This window comes from Salvelinus alpinus, chromosome 30, assembly GCF_045679555.1.
Source record: "Salvelinus alpinus chromosome 30, SLU_Salpinus.1, whole genome shotgun sequence".
Classification (NCBI taxonomy): Eukaryota; Metazoa; Chordata; class Actinopteri; order Salmoniformes; family Salmonidae; genus Salvelinus; species Salvelinus alpinus.
The window spans coordinates 835,829-852,835 of NC_092115.1; the positions used below are offsets into that span (position 1 = coordinate 835,829).

The window sequence follows — 17,007 nt, forward strand, 5'->3', positions numbered from 1 at the left end:
CTGCACAACACATCACTGGGGGCAAACTACCTGCCCTCCATGACACCTACAGCACCCGATATCACAGGAAGGCCAAAAAGATAATCAATGACAACAACCACTCGAGCCACTGCCTGTTCACACCACTACGATCCAGAAGGCGAGGTCAGTACAGGTGCATCAAAGCTGGGACCGAAAGACTGAAAAACAGCTTCTATCTCAAGGCCATCAGACTGCTAAACAGCAATCACTAACTCAGAGAGGCTGCTTCCTACATTGAGACCCAATCACTGGCCATTTTAATAAATGGATCACTAGTCACTTTAAGTATGACTTACGCAGAAAATCACATAAGTAGGTATTTATAAAACCTTACTTTGACGTGTAAATGATCTTATCTATGCAAAGTCTAGACTTGACGTAAGTGATTTTCCTGCTGGTTATGTAGTGGTTATGTAGTGGTTATGTAGTGGTTTTGCAGTTTGGGACGCATTTGCTTCCAAGCCAGTGGTGAACTTTGCATTAGCTTTATGAACAATTTGTTAGGAATTATCAATTAAAGGTGTGAGGAATTAATTTCCAAACGTAAGGCGTTTTGAATTAAAAACAGGATGTGATGTTCTATTAATAGTGTCAAATTAGAAGAACGTAACCATGGCTGTTCTTGTGTTATTGGAAGACATTGATTTTAGAAAGGAGAGAGTTTTCAGAGACCGGAATTACTTGTATGCGTATAATGATCCATGGTTTATCAATCGCTATCCTCTCCCAATAAATATTCTGTTAGATATGGAGCGGATTTAGCCCCTAATCTGTAAAGGAAGACACGCTGTAATCATGCCATACCGGTATCTGTCCAAGTACAGTTCACTCTGGGATTCTTCGCTACTGGGACGCAACTACTCAATGTATGCTGTAAGTGGCCAGGGTCTCAGCACGACTCATTCATTCTGCGCCACAGCAGAGTAGACCTGCGTCTAGAAGCTGGTGAGCGTGGAGGTGGCTTCTCTGTGAGTTTTTTTTTCTCCAGTGTATAATAGCCTATTAACCGTGCAAAATAATGTAACACAATTATCCTATTAGGTGACTGGGTCTATCCACTGAAAACATGGCTTCTCACTCCCTATGCCGATCCCCATACAGCAGAGGAAATGCGTTGCAATTTGGCGCACGGCAGAACAAGTTCGGTTGTGGAGCGCACCATCAGACTGCTGAAGAGCAGGTGCTATCAATTTAAGTTAATTTTAGATTTATAGATCACAGGTGCATAAGTTAAAAATGTGCTTCGTAGGTTTTTTTATGCTCAGTATCTTTTATGAATCGAACGTAAGCACAACATCGGAAATGATCTTACGACTAAGTTCAAGTATAAATCTAAGAACATTTTTAAGAGGTCCCTGGTGTCTTATTGGTACCAAGATTGTCTTCGAGACATTCTTTTTAATTTACACGAAGACTGACCATGAAGATTCTTCCATTCACTATAATTGGGGATCCTATTTTCTGTAAACAGTGCCAGCAGTGCCGCGGTCGGCCTTGAACCGCGTGGCTTCAATGAGCAGGGTCAGTCGCTCTCCGTTGCCTCACATTCATAATTCATCCTGCTTATTATACTAGACAGACAGTTCTGTCCTGAGTGGACTTGGCTACGGTAGTAGATAGAATCAATACTAACATCCATCTACTAATGTATGAAGATGAGGAGAGACAGTGAGTAAGATCCTTTATTAACACAGGGAAAAGGGTCATGAGGAGAGACAGTAGGTTATTATTTTCAATTAATACAAAACCCATTTTATAAGGTAGCTCTCACAGTGATATTTGACATCATTCTGTCACCTTCTTTAGCTTCCTACTTCACCTTCCTTTCTTCAGTGTCATGTCAGAACACAATGTATATTGTATAGTGTCATGTCAGCCTATACAAATCTGATTCTATGGACAAACTGGTAGTAAAAGCCTCCAGAAGTAAGTTTTTGTGTGTGTGCATGTGTGTACCATTGTGTACCATTGTGCCAGTGTGCTATGTATCCAGGCCCGAAGCTGTGTGTCAGACAGACAGAACCAGTTTCACGCTCGGCTCACATAAACACACTAGAGATACAGGGCTATACAGAAACACAATGAGAAGGCGTCCCAATGGCTCCCCATTCCCTATACAGTGCACTACTTGACCAGGGCCCATGGGGAATAGGGTGCTATTTGGGATGCCTACACAGTGCACTACTTTTGACCAGCGCCCATGGGGAATAGGGTGCTATTTGAGATGTCTACACAGTGCACTACTTTTGACCAGCGCCCATGGGGAATAGGGTGCTATTTGAGATGCCTACACAGTGCACTACTTTTGACCAGGGCCCATGGGGAATAGGGTGCTATTTGGGATGTCTACACAGTGCACTACTTTTGACCAGCGCCCATGGGGAATAGGGTGCTATTTGAGATGCCTACACAGTGCACTACTTTTGACCAGGGCCCATGGGGAATAGGGTGCTATTTGGGATGTCTACACAGTGCACTACTTTTGACCAGCGCCCATGGGGAATAGGGTGCTATTTGAGATGCCTACACAGTGCACTACTTTTGACCAGGGCCCATGGGGAATAGGGTGCTATTTGGGATGCCTACACAGTGCACTACTTGACCAGGGCCCATGGGGAATAGGGTGCTATTTGGGATGCCTACACAGACTGCCTGCTGGGCCTCTGCTTCCTTAACAATCCAGTCTCCTCTGATCGCTAACCTCTGACCTCTGATGTAATATGTTATGGTTGTCTAACACTTCTACATTTTGGCAAGTTCCAGTCAGAGTTCAAATTTTAGTCCAATGTGCTTCTAAAGTCGAACCCACAGTAATGTTGTAGTAACAGCTGAAGGCAGCAGACAGACAAGCCAACCATCTCCTGGTTGGACCAAACATCCTTACATCTACAAACAGACGACAAACCAAGCAACAACAACAGTTGAGAATAACACTATTATCCTTCTGAAGGGTGAAACTCCCAGCTGTTTATCCCAGTGCTGACAGAGACAGATGGAGAGCAATCCAGGAGTCTTTCCAGGTTCATCATTTCGATTCAACACATCAGTATAGACATGGTGCACTGGGGGCTTCTGGTTTCAACATGACAGCAGAAGAATACGCACCAAGACCTCTCCGCAATAAATCTTTATCTCCTGTTCTCTGTTTACCATCATGCACTGGGGTAAAGAGCTTTGGAGATCGTCCCGTCATCCTTCAGCCTATTATAACTATTCCTCCCATTCCAACTCCATCCCTCCATCCCCATCTACTCTTTCTTCTTCTCTTCCTCTGGGATGTAGACGGACACAGTGAACTCTCCTGCCTCAGTTCCATACTTGTTCTTCACCAGGAGTGCGTACTTCCCTGAGTCGGCCGTGGTTACCGCCGCGATGGTGATGCTGGCGAACTTGCCGTGTTCAAACTTGAGGGAGTAGCGTTCGTCAGACACCAGCTCTCTGTCGTTCTTCATCCAGGTGACCTCGGGTGCAGGGTCACCCCACACGTTGCCTGTCAGGTTCAGAGACTGGAGAAGTGGGGAGGCATGATGTCAGCACAATATTAAACATTGTTCCCTAAGAAACATATTCACATACAGACACAGAGGGAAGAGGAGAGAAGTGGGAAGTGAATGCGAGCGTGAGAGACAGAGAGAGATAGTGAGGGTGAGAGAAAGAGGGAGAGAGAGATGTGGGAAGTGTTTCCCATGCCAATAAAGCCCTTTGAATTGAGAGAGGGGGAGAGAGATCCTAGTTACCTTGCCCTCCTGGATAGTGACCACATCCGGCAGACCTCCCACAACGCGGGCACGGTCTGCAATACAGGATGATCAATGTTAACACGCAAGGGCACACAGTGTGCCATTCAGAGCTCCTCCCTCCAGCCCAGAGCAGGAAGAAAGAAGATGTTTCATAATATTGGAGAATATAAATAACCACTCACTTCTCTCTGCAATGGCAGCAGCCCTGAGGAAGACAGACAGACAGGGTCAGGAATAATAACAACTACATCCACTGTGTCCGTCTGTCTGGCAGAACAGGATTTCCACACGTCATAATGAGAGAGCTAAACGTCTGGTGTAGAGTTGGTGAACTTACTTCAGCCTCTGGAACTCTACGAAGGCTTCCTCCCAGGCTGCAATGACAAACAACCCATTAGTGAGCAGCTGCTGAACAGCCCTAAACCCAGCATTCAGCCTTCAGATGAAAGAAGCAGCATGTGTCAGCTTGGGGAACAATAATCATATCCTGGGCTGAAATAATGGCATTCAGAGCAGTCTGTTTACAGGAGTCTGCTGTATTTATTACTCTGGGGTTGATTACAACTTCCGCACTTGTCTCTGTGCTGTTTGTTGCTACTTGGCTACCTGCCAAACTTTTTGGTTTTTACTTTTTAATAACCGCTTAATTAAAACTTTGCATTTAACATATTTACCAACGTCTTCGTTTTTTCCGTGCTCAACTTTTTTCATTCTGAACATGGTTCTACAAGACCTCCACCAGCCGAAAAAGCTAAGTAGTAACATTAACACCATGCAGTCGCTGTACTCATAATATACAGGAGAACTATTGGCTTATGATGAGGATAGATGTGTTGCCTGCACAGCTTCAGATGCCATTGTTAGACAAGGGTAGTGTCAGTGTAGGAAAGGATGAAACAGCATCTGTGCCACCAGTACAGAAAGTAGTATAAATCCCCTCGCACGGTCCCCACAGCCGGACAACTTTCTCATGGATTCTGGAGGCACGGTCCCCACAGCCGGACAACTTTCTCATGTCTTCTGGAGGCACGGTCCCCGCAGCCGGACAACTTTCTCATGTCTTCTGGAGGCACGGTCCCCACAGCCAGACAACTTTCTCATGACTTCTGGAGGCACGGTCCCCACAGCCAGACAACTTTCTCATGACTTCTGGAGGCACGGTCCTCGCAGCCGTACAACTTTCTCATGGCTTCTGGAGGCACGGTCCTCGCAGCCGGACAACTTTCTCATGGCTTCTGGAGGCACGGTCCCCACAGCCGGACAACAGCTGGAGTCAAGGCTTTCTCTTATCGAGCTTAATTTGAATGTGAGAGAAGCAGAATCTCAACCTTTAAGTCTTTACTGAAGACTCATCTCTTCAGTAGGTCCTATGATTGGGTGCAAAGGTGAACGGCAAGGCACTGGAGCGACGAACTGCCCTTGCTGTCTCTGCCTGGCCGGCTCCCCTCTCCATTGGGTTTCTCTGCCTCTGACCCTAATACGGGGGCTGTCACTGGCTTCCTAGTGCTCTTCCATGCCGTCCCTAGGAGGGGTGCGTCACTTGAGTGGGTTGAGTCAGATGTGATCTTCCTGTCCGGTTTTGCGCCCCCTAGGGCTCATGCGGTGGTGGAGATCTTCGTGGGCTATACTCAGCCTTGTCTCAGGGTAGTAAGTTGGTGGTCTGTTGATATCCCTCTAGTGGTGAGGGGGCTGTGCTTTGGCAAAGTAGGTGGGGTTAAATCCTGCCTGGTTGGCCCTGTCCGGGGGTATCATCGGATGGGGCCACAGTGTCTCCTGACCCCTCCTGTCTCAGCCTCCAGTATTTATGCTGCAGTAGTTTATGTGTCGGGGGGCTAGGGTCAGTTTGTTATCTGGAGTACTTCTCCTGTCTTATCTGGTGTCCTGTGTGAATTTAAGTATGCTCTCTCTAATTCTCTCTTTCTTCCTTCTCTCGGAGAACCTGATCCCTAGGGCCTCAGGACTACCTGGCATGATGACTCCTTGCTGTCCCCAGTCCACCTGGCCGTGCTGCTGCTCCAGTTTCAACTGTTCTGCCTGCGGCTATGGAACCCTGACCTGTTCACCGGACGTGCTACCTGTCCCAGACCTGCTGTTTTCAACTCTCCAGAGACAGCAGGAGCGGTAGAGATACTCTTAATGATCGGCTATGAAAAGCCAACTGACATTTACTCCTGAGGTGCTGACTTGCTGCAGCCTCGACAACTACTGTGATTATTATTATTTGACCATGCTGGTCATTTATGAACATTTGAACATCTTGGCCATGTTCTGTTATAATCTCCACCCGGCACAGCCAGAAGAGGTCTGGCCACCCCTCATAGCCTGGTTCCTCTCTAGGTTTCTTCCTAGGTTTTGGCCTTTCTAGGGAGTTTTTCCAAGCCACCGTGCTTCTACACCTGCATTGCTTGCTGTTTGGGGTTTTAGGCTGGGTTTCTGTACAGCACTTTGAGATATCAGCTGATGTAAGTAGAGCTATATAAATACATTTGATTTGATGTAGGTATGGATGTGGGGATGGATTTGGGTATAGGTGTGGGTTTAGATTTGGGTATAGGTGTGGGTTTAGATGTGGGTTTAGGTGTGGGTTTAGGTGTGGGTTTAGATGTGGGTATAGGTGTGGGTTTAGATTTGGGTATAGGTGTGGGTTTAGATGTGGGTTTAGGTGTGGGTTTAGGTGTGGGTTTAGATGTGGGTTTAGGTGTGGGTTTAGGTGTGGGTTTAGGAGTGGGTTTAGGTGTGGGTTTAGGTGTGGGTATGGATGTGGTGGGTACACAGAATCGTGAGCCCTCTCCCTCATGATGAGTCCCTATGTTTTGTGGCCCCTACCACCAATAAAGTTGCCCGCACTAGATACTTGAAAAGGTTGCCAGATCAGACACAGCAGACTGGGGTTGTGATGATGAAACCTCCCTCCTCAATCAATTTGTTTCTCTGTGTGTGTGTGTGTGTGTGTGCGTGCGTGCGTGCGTGCGTGAGTGCGTGCGTGCGTGTTTCTCACCTTGTCCAGACAGGTCACAGAACCTCTTAACCCCGTCTTTGCCGTCACAGATATTTATTGTGTATTTGCCCTTATCTTTCTCTGTGGGCTCATTCACCTTGAGCCACAGCTGCTCCCCACTCACTCCACACTGGACTCTGTCAGAGTGGGCGATCTTTGCTTCCCTGCAGACAGATACAATGACAGACACACAGATACACACACTGAGTCAACATGAGCACTCCATACATCCATAGATTTGTAGACATGGAGGTATCACTGGAAGAGAGACATGAGGACGGTAGATATGGAGGTATCACTGGAACAGAGACATGAGGTAGGTAGATATGGAGGTATCACTGGAACAGAGACATGAGGTAGGTAGATATGGAGGTATCACTGGAACAGAGACATGAGGTAGGTAGATATGGAGGTATCACTGGAACAGAGACATGAGGTAGGTAGATATGGAGGTATCACTGGAACAGAGACATGAGGTAGGTAGATATGGAGGTATCACTGGAACAGAGACATGAGGTAGGTAGATATGGAGGTATCACTGGAAGAGAGACATGAGGACGGTAGATATGGAGGTATCACTGGAACAGAGACATGAGGTAGGTAGATATGGAGGTATCACTGGAACAGAGACAGGAGGTAGGTAGATATGGAGGTATCACTGGAACAGAGACAGGAGGTAGGTAGATATGGAGGTCTCACTGGAACAGAGACAGGAGGTAGGTAGATATGGAGGTATCACTGGAACAGAGACAGGAGGTAGGTAGATATGGAGGTCTCACTGGAACAGAGACATGAGGTAGGTAGATATGGAGGTATCACTGGAACAGAGACAGGAGGTAGGTAGATATGGAGGTATCACTGGAACAGAGACAGGAGGTAGGTAGATATGGAGGTATCACTGGAACAGAGACAGGAGGTAGGTAGATATGGAGGTATCACTGGAACAGAGACAGGAGGTAGGTAGATATGGAGGTCTCACTGGAACAGAGACAGGAGGTAGGTAGATATGGAGGTATCACTGGAACAGAGACAGGAGGTAGGTAGATATGGAGGTCTCACTGGAACAGAGACATGAGGTAGGTAGATATGGAGGTATCACTAAGACTCTGAAATGTCACCATATTTCCTCTATAGTGCGCTACCTCTGTAGTGCAGTAGGGTGCCATGGAGCCACTAGGTAGAGGAGTAGGGTACTATGGAGCCACTAGGTAGAGGAGTAGGGAGCTATGGAGCCACTAGGTAGAGGAGTAGGGTACTATGGAGCCACTAGGTAGAGGAGTAGGGTACTATGGAGCCACTAGGTAGAGGAGTAGGGAGCTATGGAGCCACTAGGTAGAGGAGTAGGGAGCTATGGAGCCACTAGGTAGAGGAGTAGGGAGCTATGGAGCCACTAGGTAGTGGAGTAGGGAGCTATGGAGACACTAGGTAGAGGAGAAGGGAGCTATGGAGCCACTAGGTAGTGGAGTAGGGTACTATGGAGCCACTAGGTAGTGCAGTAGGGAGCTATGGAGCCACTAGGTAGTGCAGTAGGGAGCTATAGAGCCACTAGGTAGTGGAGTAGGGAGCTATGGAGCCACTAGGTAGTGGAGTAGGGTACTATGGAGCCACTAGGTAGTGCAGTAGGGAGCTATGGAGCCACTAGGTAGTGCAGTAGGGAGCTATGGAGCCACTAGGTAGTGCAGTAGGGAGCTATGGAGCCACTAGGTAGTGCAGTAGGGTACTATGGAGCCACTAGGTAGTGGAGTAGGGAGCTATGGAGCCACTAGGTAGTGCAGTAGGGAGCTATGGAGCCACTAGGTAGTGCAGTAGGGTACTATGGAGCCACTAGGTAGAGGAGTAGGGAGCCACTAGGTAGTGCAGTAGGGTACTATGGAGCCACTAGGTAGAGGTGTAGGGAGCCACTAGGTAGTGCAGTAGGGTACTATGGAGCCACTAGGTAGAGGAGTAGGGTACTATGGAGCCACTAGGTAGTGGAGTAGGGAGCCACTAGGTACTGCAGTAGGGTACTATGGAGCCACTAGGTAGAGGAGTAGGGAGCCACTAGGTAGTGGAGTAGGGTACTATGGAGCCACTAGGTAGAGGAGTAGGGAGCCACTAGGTAGTGGAGTAGGGTACTATGGAGCCACTAGGTAGTGGAGTGGGGAGCCACTAGGTAGTGCAGTAGGGTACTATGGAGCCACTAGGTAGTGGAGTAGGGAGCCACTAGGTAGTGCAGTAGGGTACTATAGAGCCACTAGGTAGAGGAGTAGGGAGCCACTAGGTAGTGGAGTAGGGTACTATGGAGCCACTAGGTATAGGAGTAGGGAGCCACTAGGTAGTGCAGTAGGGTACTATGGCGCCACTAGGTAGAGGAGTAGGGAGCTATAGAGCCACTAGGTAGTGGAGTAGGGTACTATGGAGCCACTAGGTAGAGGAGTAGGGTACTATGGAGCCACTAGGTAGAGGAGTAGGGAGCTATAGAACCACTAGGTAGTGCAGTAGGGAGCTATGGAGCCACTAGGTAGTGGAGTAGGGAGCTATAGAACCACTAGGTAGTGCAGTAGGGATCTATGGAGCACCAAGGTAGTGGAGTAGGGAGCTATGGAGCCACTAGGTAGTGCAGTAGGGTGCTATGGAGCCACTAGGTAGTGGAGTAGGGATCTATGGAGCCACTAGGTAGTGGAGTAGGGAGCTATAGAACCACTAGGTAGTGCAGTAGGGATCTATGGAGCCACTAGGTAGTGGAGTAGGGAGCTATAGAGCCACTAGGTAGTGGAGTAGGGAGCTATAGAACCACTAGGTAGTGCAGTAGGGTGCTATGGAGCCACTAGGTAGTGGAGTAGGGAGCTATAGAGCCACTAGGTAGTGGAGTAGGGAGCTATGGAGCCACTAGGTAGTGCAGTAGGGAGCTATGGAGCCACTAGGTAGAGGAGTAGGGTACTATGGAGCCACTAGGTAGTGGAGTAGGGTACTATGGAGCCACTAGGTAGTGGAGTAGGGTACTATGGAGCCACTAGGTAGTGGAGTAGGGTACTATGGAGCCACTAGGTAGTGGAGTAGGGAGCTATAGAGCCACTAGGTAGTGGAGTAGGGAGCTATGGAGCCACTAGGTAGTGGAGTAGGGAGCTATGGAGCCACTAGGTAGTGGAGTAGGGTACTATGGAGCCACTAGGTAGTGGAGTAGGGTACTATGAAGCCACTAGGTAGAGTTGTAGGGTACTATGGAGCCACTAGGTAGTGCAGTAGGGAGCTATGGAGCCACTAGGTAGTGGAGTAGGGAGCCACTAGGTAGTGGAGTAGGGAGCTATGGAGCCACTAGGTAGTGCAGTAGGGAGCTATGGAGCCACTAGGTAGTGCAGTAGGGAGCCACTAGGTAGTGGAGTAGGGAGCTATGGAGCCACTAGGTAGAGGAGTAGGGAGCTATGGAGCCACTAGGTAGAGGAGTAGGGAGCTATGGAGCCACTAGGTAGTGGAGTAGGGTGCTATGGAGCCACTAGGTAGTGGAGTAATGTGCTATGGAGCCACTAGGTAGTGCAGTAGGGAGCTATGGAGCCACTAGGTAGTGCAGTAGGGAGCCACTAGGTAGTGGAGTAGGGAGCTATGGAGCCACTAGGTAGTGGAGTAGGGTGCTATGGAGCCACTAGGTAGTGCAGTAGGGAGCTATGGAGCCACTAGGTAGTGCAGTAGGGAGCTATGGAGCCACTAGGTAGTGCAGTAGGGTACTATGGAGCCACTAGGTAGTGCAGTAGGGAGCTATGGAGCCACTAGTTAGAGGAGTAGGGAGCTATGGAGCCACTAGTTAGAGGAGTAGAGAGCTATGGAGCCACTAGGTAGTGGAGTAGGGAGCTATGGAGCCACTAGGTAGTGCAGTAGGGAGCTATGGAGCCACTAGGTAGTGCAGTAGGGAGCTATAGAGCCACTAGGTAGTGGAGTAGGGTGCTATGGAGCCACTAGGTAGTGGAGTAGGGAGCTATAGAGCCACTAGGTAGTGCAGTAGGGAGCTATGGAGCCACTAGGTAGTGCAGTAGGGAGCCACTAGGTAGTGGAGTAGGGAGCTATGGAGCCACTAGGTAGTGGAGTAGGGAGCTATGGAGCCACTAGGTAGTGGAGTAGGGAGCTATGGAGCCACTAGGTAGTGGAGTAGGGAGCTATGGAGCCACTAGGTAGTGCAGTAGGGAGCTATGGAGCCACTAGGTAGTGGAGTAGGGAGCTATGGAGTCACTAGGTAGTGGAGTAGGGAGCTATAGAGCCACTAGGTAGTGGAGTAGGGAGCTATGGAGCCACTAGGTAGTGGAGTAGGGAGCTATGGAGCCACTAGGTAGTGGAGTAGGGAGCTATGGAGCCACTAGGTAGTGGAGTAGGGTACTATGGAGCCACTAGGTAGTGCAGTAGGGAGCTATGGAGCCGCTAGGTAGTGCAGTAGGGAGCTATGGAGCCACTAGGTAGTGGAGTAGGGAGCTATGGAGCCACTAGGTAGTGGAGTAGGGAGCTATAGAGCCACTAGGTAGTGCAGTAGGGAGCTATGGAGCCACTAGGTAGTGCAGTAGGGGGCTATAGAGCCACTAGGTAGTGGAGTAGGGTGCTATGGAGCCACTAGGTAGTGCAGTAGGGAGCTATAGAGCCACTAGGTAGTGCAGTAGGGAGCTATGGAGCCACTAGGTAGTGCAGTAGGGAGCCACTAGGTAGTGCAGTAGGGGGCTATAGAGCCACTAGGTAGTGGAGTAGGGTGCTATGGAGCCACTAGGTAGTGGAGTAGGGAGCTATGGAGCCACTATGTAGTGGAGTAGGGAGCTATGGAGCCACTAGGTAGTGGAGTAGGGATCTATAGAGCCACTAGGTAGAGGAGTAGGGAGCTATGGAGCCACTAGGTAGTGCAGTAGGGTACTATGGAGCCACTAGGTAGTGCAGTAGGGAGCTATAGAGCCACTAGGTAGTGGAGTAGGGTGCTATGGAGCCACTAGGTAGTGCAGTAGGGAGCTATAGAGCCACTAGGTAGTGGAGTAGGGTGCTATGGAGCCACTAGGTAGTGCAGTAGGGAGCTATGGAGCCACTAGGTAGTGCAGTAGGGAGCCACTAGGTAGTGGAGTAGGGAGCTATGGAGCCACTAGGTAGTGGAGTAGGGAGCTATAGAGCCACAAGGTAGTGCAGTAGGGAGCTATGGAGCCACTAGGTAGTGCAGTAGGGAGCCACTAGGTAGTGGAGTAGGGAGCTATGGAGCCACTAGGTAGTGGAGTAGGGAGCTATGGAGCCACTAGGTAGTGGAGTAGGGAGCTATGGAGCCACTAGGTAGTGCAGTAGGGAGCTATGGAGCCACTAGGTAGTGGAGTAGGGAGCTATGGAGTCACTAGGTAGTGGAGTAGGGAGCTATAGAGCCACTAGGTAGTGCAGTAGGGAGCTATGGAGCCACTAGGTAGTGCAGTAGGGAGCCACTAGGTAGTGCAGTAGGGAGCTATAGAGCCACTAGGTAGTGGAGTAGGGTACTATGGAGCCACTAGGTAGTGGAGTAGGGAGCTATGGAGCCACTAGGTAGTGCAGTAGGGAGCTATGGAGCCACTAGGTAGTGCAGTAGGGAGCTATGGAGCCGCTAGGTAGTGCAGTAGGGAGCCACTAGGTAGTGGAGTAGGGATCTATAGAGCCACTAGGTAGTGCAGTAGGGAGCTATGGAGCCACTAGGTAGTGGAGTAGGGAGCTATAGAGCCACTAGGTAGTGGAGTAGGGAGCTATAGAGCCACTAGGTAGTGGAGTAGGGAGCTATGGAGCCACTAGGTAGTGGAGTAGGGAGCTATGGAGCCACTAGGTAGTGGAGTAGGGAGCTATGGAGCCACTAGGTAGTGGAGTAGGGAGCTATGGAGCCACTAGGTAGTGGAGTAGGGTACTATGGAGCCACTAGGTAGTGCAGTAGGGAGCTATGGAGCCGCTAGGTAGTGCAGTAGGGAGCTATGGAGCCACTAGGTAGTGGAGTAGGGAGCTATGGAGCCACTAGGTAGTGGAGTAGGGAGCTATGGAGCCACTAGGTAGTGCAGTAGGGAGCCACTAGGTAGTGGAGTAGGGAGCTATGGAGCCACTAGGTAGTGGAGTAGGGAGCTATGGAGCCACTAGGTAGTGGAGTAGGGATCTATAGAGCCACTATGTAGTGGAGTAGGGAGCTATGGAGCCACTAGGTAGAGGAGTAGGGAGCTATGGAGCCACTAGGTAGTGCAGTATGGTACTATGGAGCCACTAGGTAGTGCAGTAGGGACCTATAGAGCCACTAGGTAGTGGAGTAGGGTGCTATGGAGCCACTAGGTAGTGCAGTAGGGAGCTATAGAGCCACTAGGTAGTGGAGTAGGGTGCTATGGAGCCACTAGGTAGTGGAGTAGGGAGCTATGGAGCCACTAGGTAGTGGAGTAGGGAGCTATGGAGCCACTAGGTAGTGCAGTAGGGAGCTATGGAGCCACTAGGTAGTGGAGTAGGGAGCTATGGAGTCACTAGGTAGTGGAGTAGGGAGCTATAGAGCCACTAGGTAGTGCAGTAGGGAGCTATGGAGCCACTAGGTAGTGCAGTAGGGAGCCACTAGGTAGTGCAGTAGGGGGCTATAGAGCCACTAGGTAGTGGAGTAGGGTGCTATGGAGCCACTAGGTAGTGGAGTAGGGAGCTATGGAGCCACTATGTAGTGGAGTAGGGAGCTATGGAGCCACTAGGTAGTGGAGTAGGGATCTATAGAGCCACTATGTAGTGGAGTAGGGAGCTATGGAGCCACTAGGTAGAGGAGTAGGGAGCTATGGAGCCACTAGGTAGTGCAGTAGGGTACTATGGAGCCACTAGGTAGTGCAGTAGGGAGCTATAGAGCCACTAGGTAGTGGAGTAGGGTGCTATGGAGCCACTAGGTAGTGCAGTAGGGAGCTATAGAGCCACTAGGTAGTGGAGTAGGGTGCTATGGAGCCACTAGGTAGTGCAGTAGGGAGCTATGGAGCCACTAGGTAGTGCAGTAGGGAGCCACTAGGTAGTGGAGTAGGGAGCTATGGAGCCACTAGGTAGTGGAGTAGGGAGCTATAGAGCCACAAGGTAGTGCAGTAGGGAGCTATGGAGCCACTAGGTAGTGCAGTAGGGAGCCACTAGGTAGTGGAGTAGGGAGCTATGGAGCCACTAGGTAGTGGAGTAGGGAGCTATGGAGCCACTAGGTAGTGGAGTAGGGAGCTATGGAGCCACTAGGTAGTGCAGTAGGGAGCTATGGAGCCACTAGGTAGTGGAGTAGGGAGCTATGGAGTCACTAGGTAGTGGAGTAGGGAGCTATAGAGCCACTAGGTAGTGCAGTAGGGAGCTATGGAGCCACTAGGTAGTGCAGTAGGGAGCCACTAGGTAGTGCAGTAGGGAGCTATAGAGCCACTAGGTAGTGGAGTAGGGTACTATGGAGCCACTAGGTAGTGGAGTAGGGAGCTATGGAGCCACTAGGTAGTGCAGTAGGGAGCTATGGAGCCACTAGGTAGTGCAGTAGGGAGCTATGGAGCCGCTAGGTAGTGCAGTAGGGAGCCACTAGGTAGTGGAGTAGGGATCTATAGAGCCACGGTAGGGGTGGGAGTGGGCCCGGGGGAGTAGGGAGCTATGGAGCCACTAGGTAGTGGAGTAGGGAGCTATAGAGCCACTAGGTAGTGGAGTAGGGAGCTATAGAGCCACTAGGTAGTGGAGTAGGGAGCTATGGAGCCACTAGGTAGTGCAGTAGGGAGCTATGGAGCCACTAGGTAGTGCAGTAGGGAGCTATGGAGCCACTAGGTAGTGCAGTAGGGAGCTATAGAGCCACTAGGTAGTGGAGTAGGGAGCTATGGAGCCACTAGGTAGTGGAGTAGGGAGCTATGGAGCCACTAGGTAGTGCAGTAGGGAGCTATGGAGCCACTAGGTAGTGGAGTAGGGAGCTATAGAGCCACTAGGTAGTGCAGTAGGGAGCTATGGAGCCACTAGGTAGTGCAGTAGGGAGCTATGGAGCCACTAGGTAGAGGAGTAGGGAGCTATGGAGCCACTAGGTAGTGGAGTAGGGAGCTATGGAGCCACTAGGTAGTGGAGTAGGGATCTATGGAGCCACTAGGTAGTGGAGTAGGGAGCTATGGAGCCACTAGGTAGTGGAGTAGGGAGCTATGGAGCCACTAGGTAGAGGAGTAGGGAGCTATGGAGCCACTAGGTAGTGGAGTAGGGAGCTATGGAGCCACTAGGTAGTGGAGTAGGGAGCTATGGAGCCACTAGGTAGAGGAGTAGGGAGCTATGGAGCCACTAGGTAGTGGAGTAGGGAGCTATGGAGCCACTAGGTAGTGGAGTAGGGAGCTATGGAGCCACTAGGTGGTGCAGTAGGGAGCTATAGAGCCATTAGGTAGTGCAGTAGGGAGCTATGGAGCCACTAGGTAGAGGAGTAGGGAGCTATGGAGCCACTAGGTAGTGGAGTAGGGAGCTATGGAGCCACTAGGTAGTGGAGTAGGGAGCTATGGAGCCACTAGGTAGTGCAGTAGGGAGCTATGGAGCCACTAGGTAGTGCAGTAGGGAGCTATGGAGCCGCTAGGTAGTGCAGTAGGGAGCCACTAGGTAGTGGAGTAGGGAGCTATGGAGCCACTAGGTAGTGCAGTAGGGAGCTATGGAGCCACTAGGTAGTGCAGTAGGGAGCTATGGAGCCACTAGGTAGTGCAGTAGGGAGCCACTAGGTAGTGGAGTAGGGAGCTATGGAGCCACTAGGTAGTGGAGTAGGGAGCTATGGAGCCACTAGGTAGTGGAGTAGGGAGCTATGGAGCCGCTAGGTAGTGGAGTAGGGTACTATGGAGCCACTAGGTAGTGCAGTAGGGTACTATGGAGCCACTAGGTAGTGCAGTAGGGAGCTATGGAGCCACTAGGTAGTGCAGTAGGGTACTATGGAGCCACTAGGTAGTGCAGTAGGGTACTATGGAGCCACTAGGTAGTGCAGTAGGGTACTATGGAGCCACTAGGTAGTGCAGTAGGGAGCTATGGAGCCGCTAGGTAGTGGAGTAGGGAGCTATGGAGCCACTAGGTAGTGCAGTAGGGAGCTATGGAGCCACTAGGTAGAGGAGTAGGGAGCTATGGAGCCACTAGGTAGTGGAGTAGGGATCTATAGAGCCACTAGGTAGTGGAGTAGGGAGCTATAGAGCCACTAGGTAGTGGAGTAGGGAGCTATAGAGCCACTAGGTAGTGGAGTAGGGAGCTATGGAGCCACTAGGTAGTGCAGTAGGGAGCTATGGAGCCATTAGGTAGTGCAGTAGGGCTCTATAGAGCCACTAGGTAGTGGAGTAGGGATCTATGGAGCCACTAGGTAGTGGAGTAGGGAGCTATGGAGCCACTAGGTAGTGGAGTAGGGAGCTATGGAGCCACTAGGTAGTGCAGTAGGGATCTATGGAGCCACTAGGTAGTGCAGTAGGGAGCTATGGAGCCACTAGGTAGTGCAGTAGGGAGCTATAGAGCCACTAGGTAGTGGAGTAGGGATCTATGGAGCCACTAGGTAGTGCAGTAGGGAGCTATGGAGCCATTAGGTAGTGCAGTAGGGCTCTATAGAGCCACTAGGTAGTGGAGTAGGGAGCTATGGAGCCACTAGGTAGTGCAGTAGGGCTCTATAGAGCCACTAGGTAGTGGAGTAGGGAGCTATAGAGCCACTAGGTAGTGCAGTAGGGAGCTATGGAGCCACTAGGTAGTGCAGTAGGGAGCCACTAGGTAGTGGAGTAGGGAGCTATAGAGCCACTAGGTAGTGGAGTAGGGATCTATGGAGCCACTAGGTAGTGCAGTAGGGAGCTATGGAACCATTAGGTAGTGCAGTAGGGCTCTATAGAGCCACTAGGTAGTGGAGTAGGGAGCTATGGAGCCACTAGGTAGTGCAGTAGGGAGCTATAGAGCCACTAGGTAGTGCAGTAGGGAGCTATAGAGCCACTAGGTAGTGGAGTAGGGAGCCACTAGGTAGAGGAGTAGGGATCTATAGAGCCACTAGGTAGTGCAGTAGGGAGCTATGGAGCCACTAGGTAGTGCAGTAGGGAGCTATGGAGCCGCTAGGTAGTGCAGTAGGGAGCTATAGAGGCACTAGGTAGAGGAGTAGGGAGCTATAGAGCCACTAGGTAGTGCAGTAGGGAGCTATGGAGCCACTAGGTAGAGGAGTAGGGTGCCATGGAGCCACTAGGTAGTGCAGTAGGGAGCTATAGAGCCACTAGGTAGTGCAGTAGGGAGCTATAGAGCCACTAGGTAGTGCAGTAGGGTGCCATGGAGCCACTAGGTAGTGGAGTAGGGAGCCACTAGGTAGAGGAGTAGGGAGCT

The 17,007-nt window shown here is 50.5% G+C and overlaps 1 protein-coding gene across 1 annotated transcript in view; it reads right to left on the minus strand.

Moving 5' to 3' along the window:
• Positions 1 to 1,685: 1,685 nt before the first annotated feature.
• Positions 1,686 to 17,007, minus strand: part of LOC139560625 (myomesin-1-like) — a gene marked incomplete in the record, with an annotated part of 96,594 nt that continues 81,272 nt past the window's right edge. The window contains 5 exon segments of the mRNA XM_071377561.1: positions 1,686 to 3,527; positions 3,759 to 3,814; positions 3,944 to 3,966; positions 4,099 to 4,135; positions 6,760 to 6,923. Coding sequence (XP_071233662.1) covers positions 3,270 to 3,527; positions 3,759 to 3,814; positions 3,944 to 3,966; positions 4,099 to 4,135; positions 6,760 to 6,923 — 538 coding nt within the window.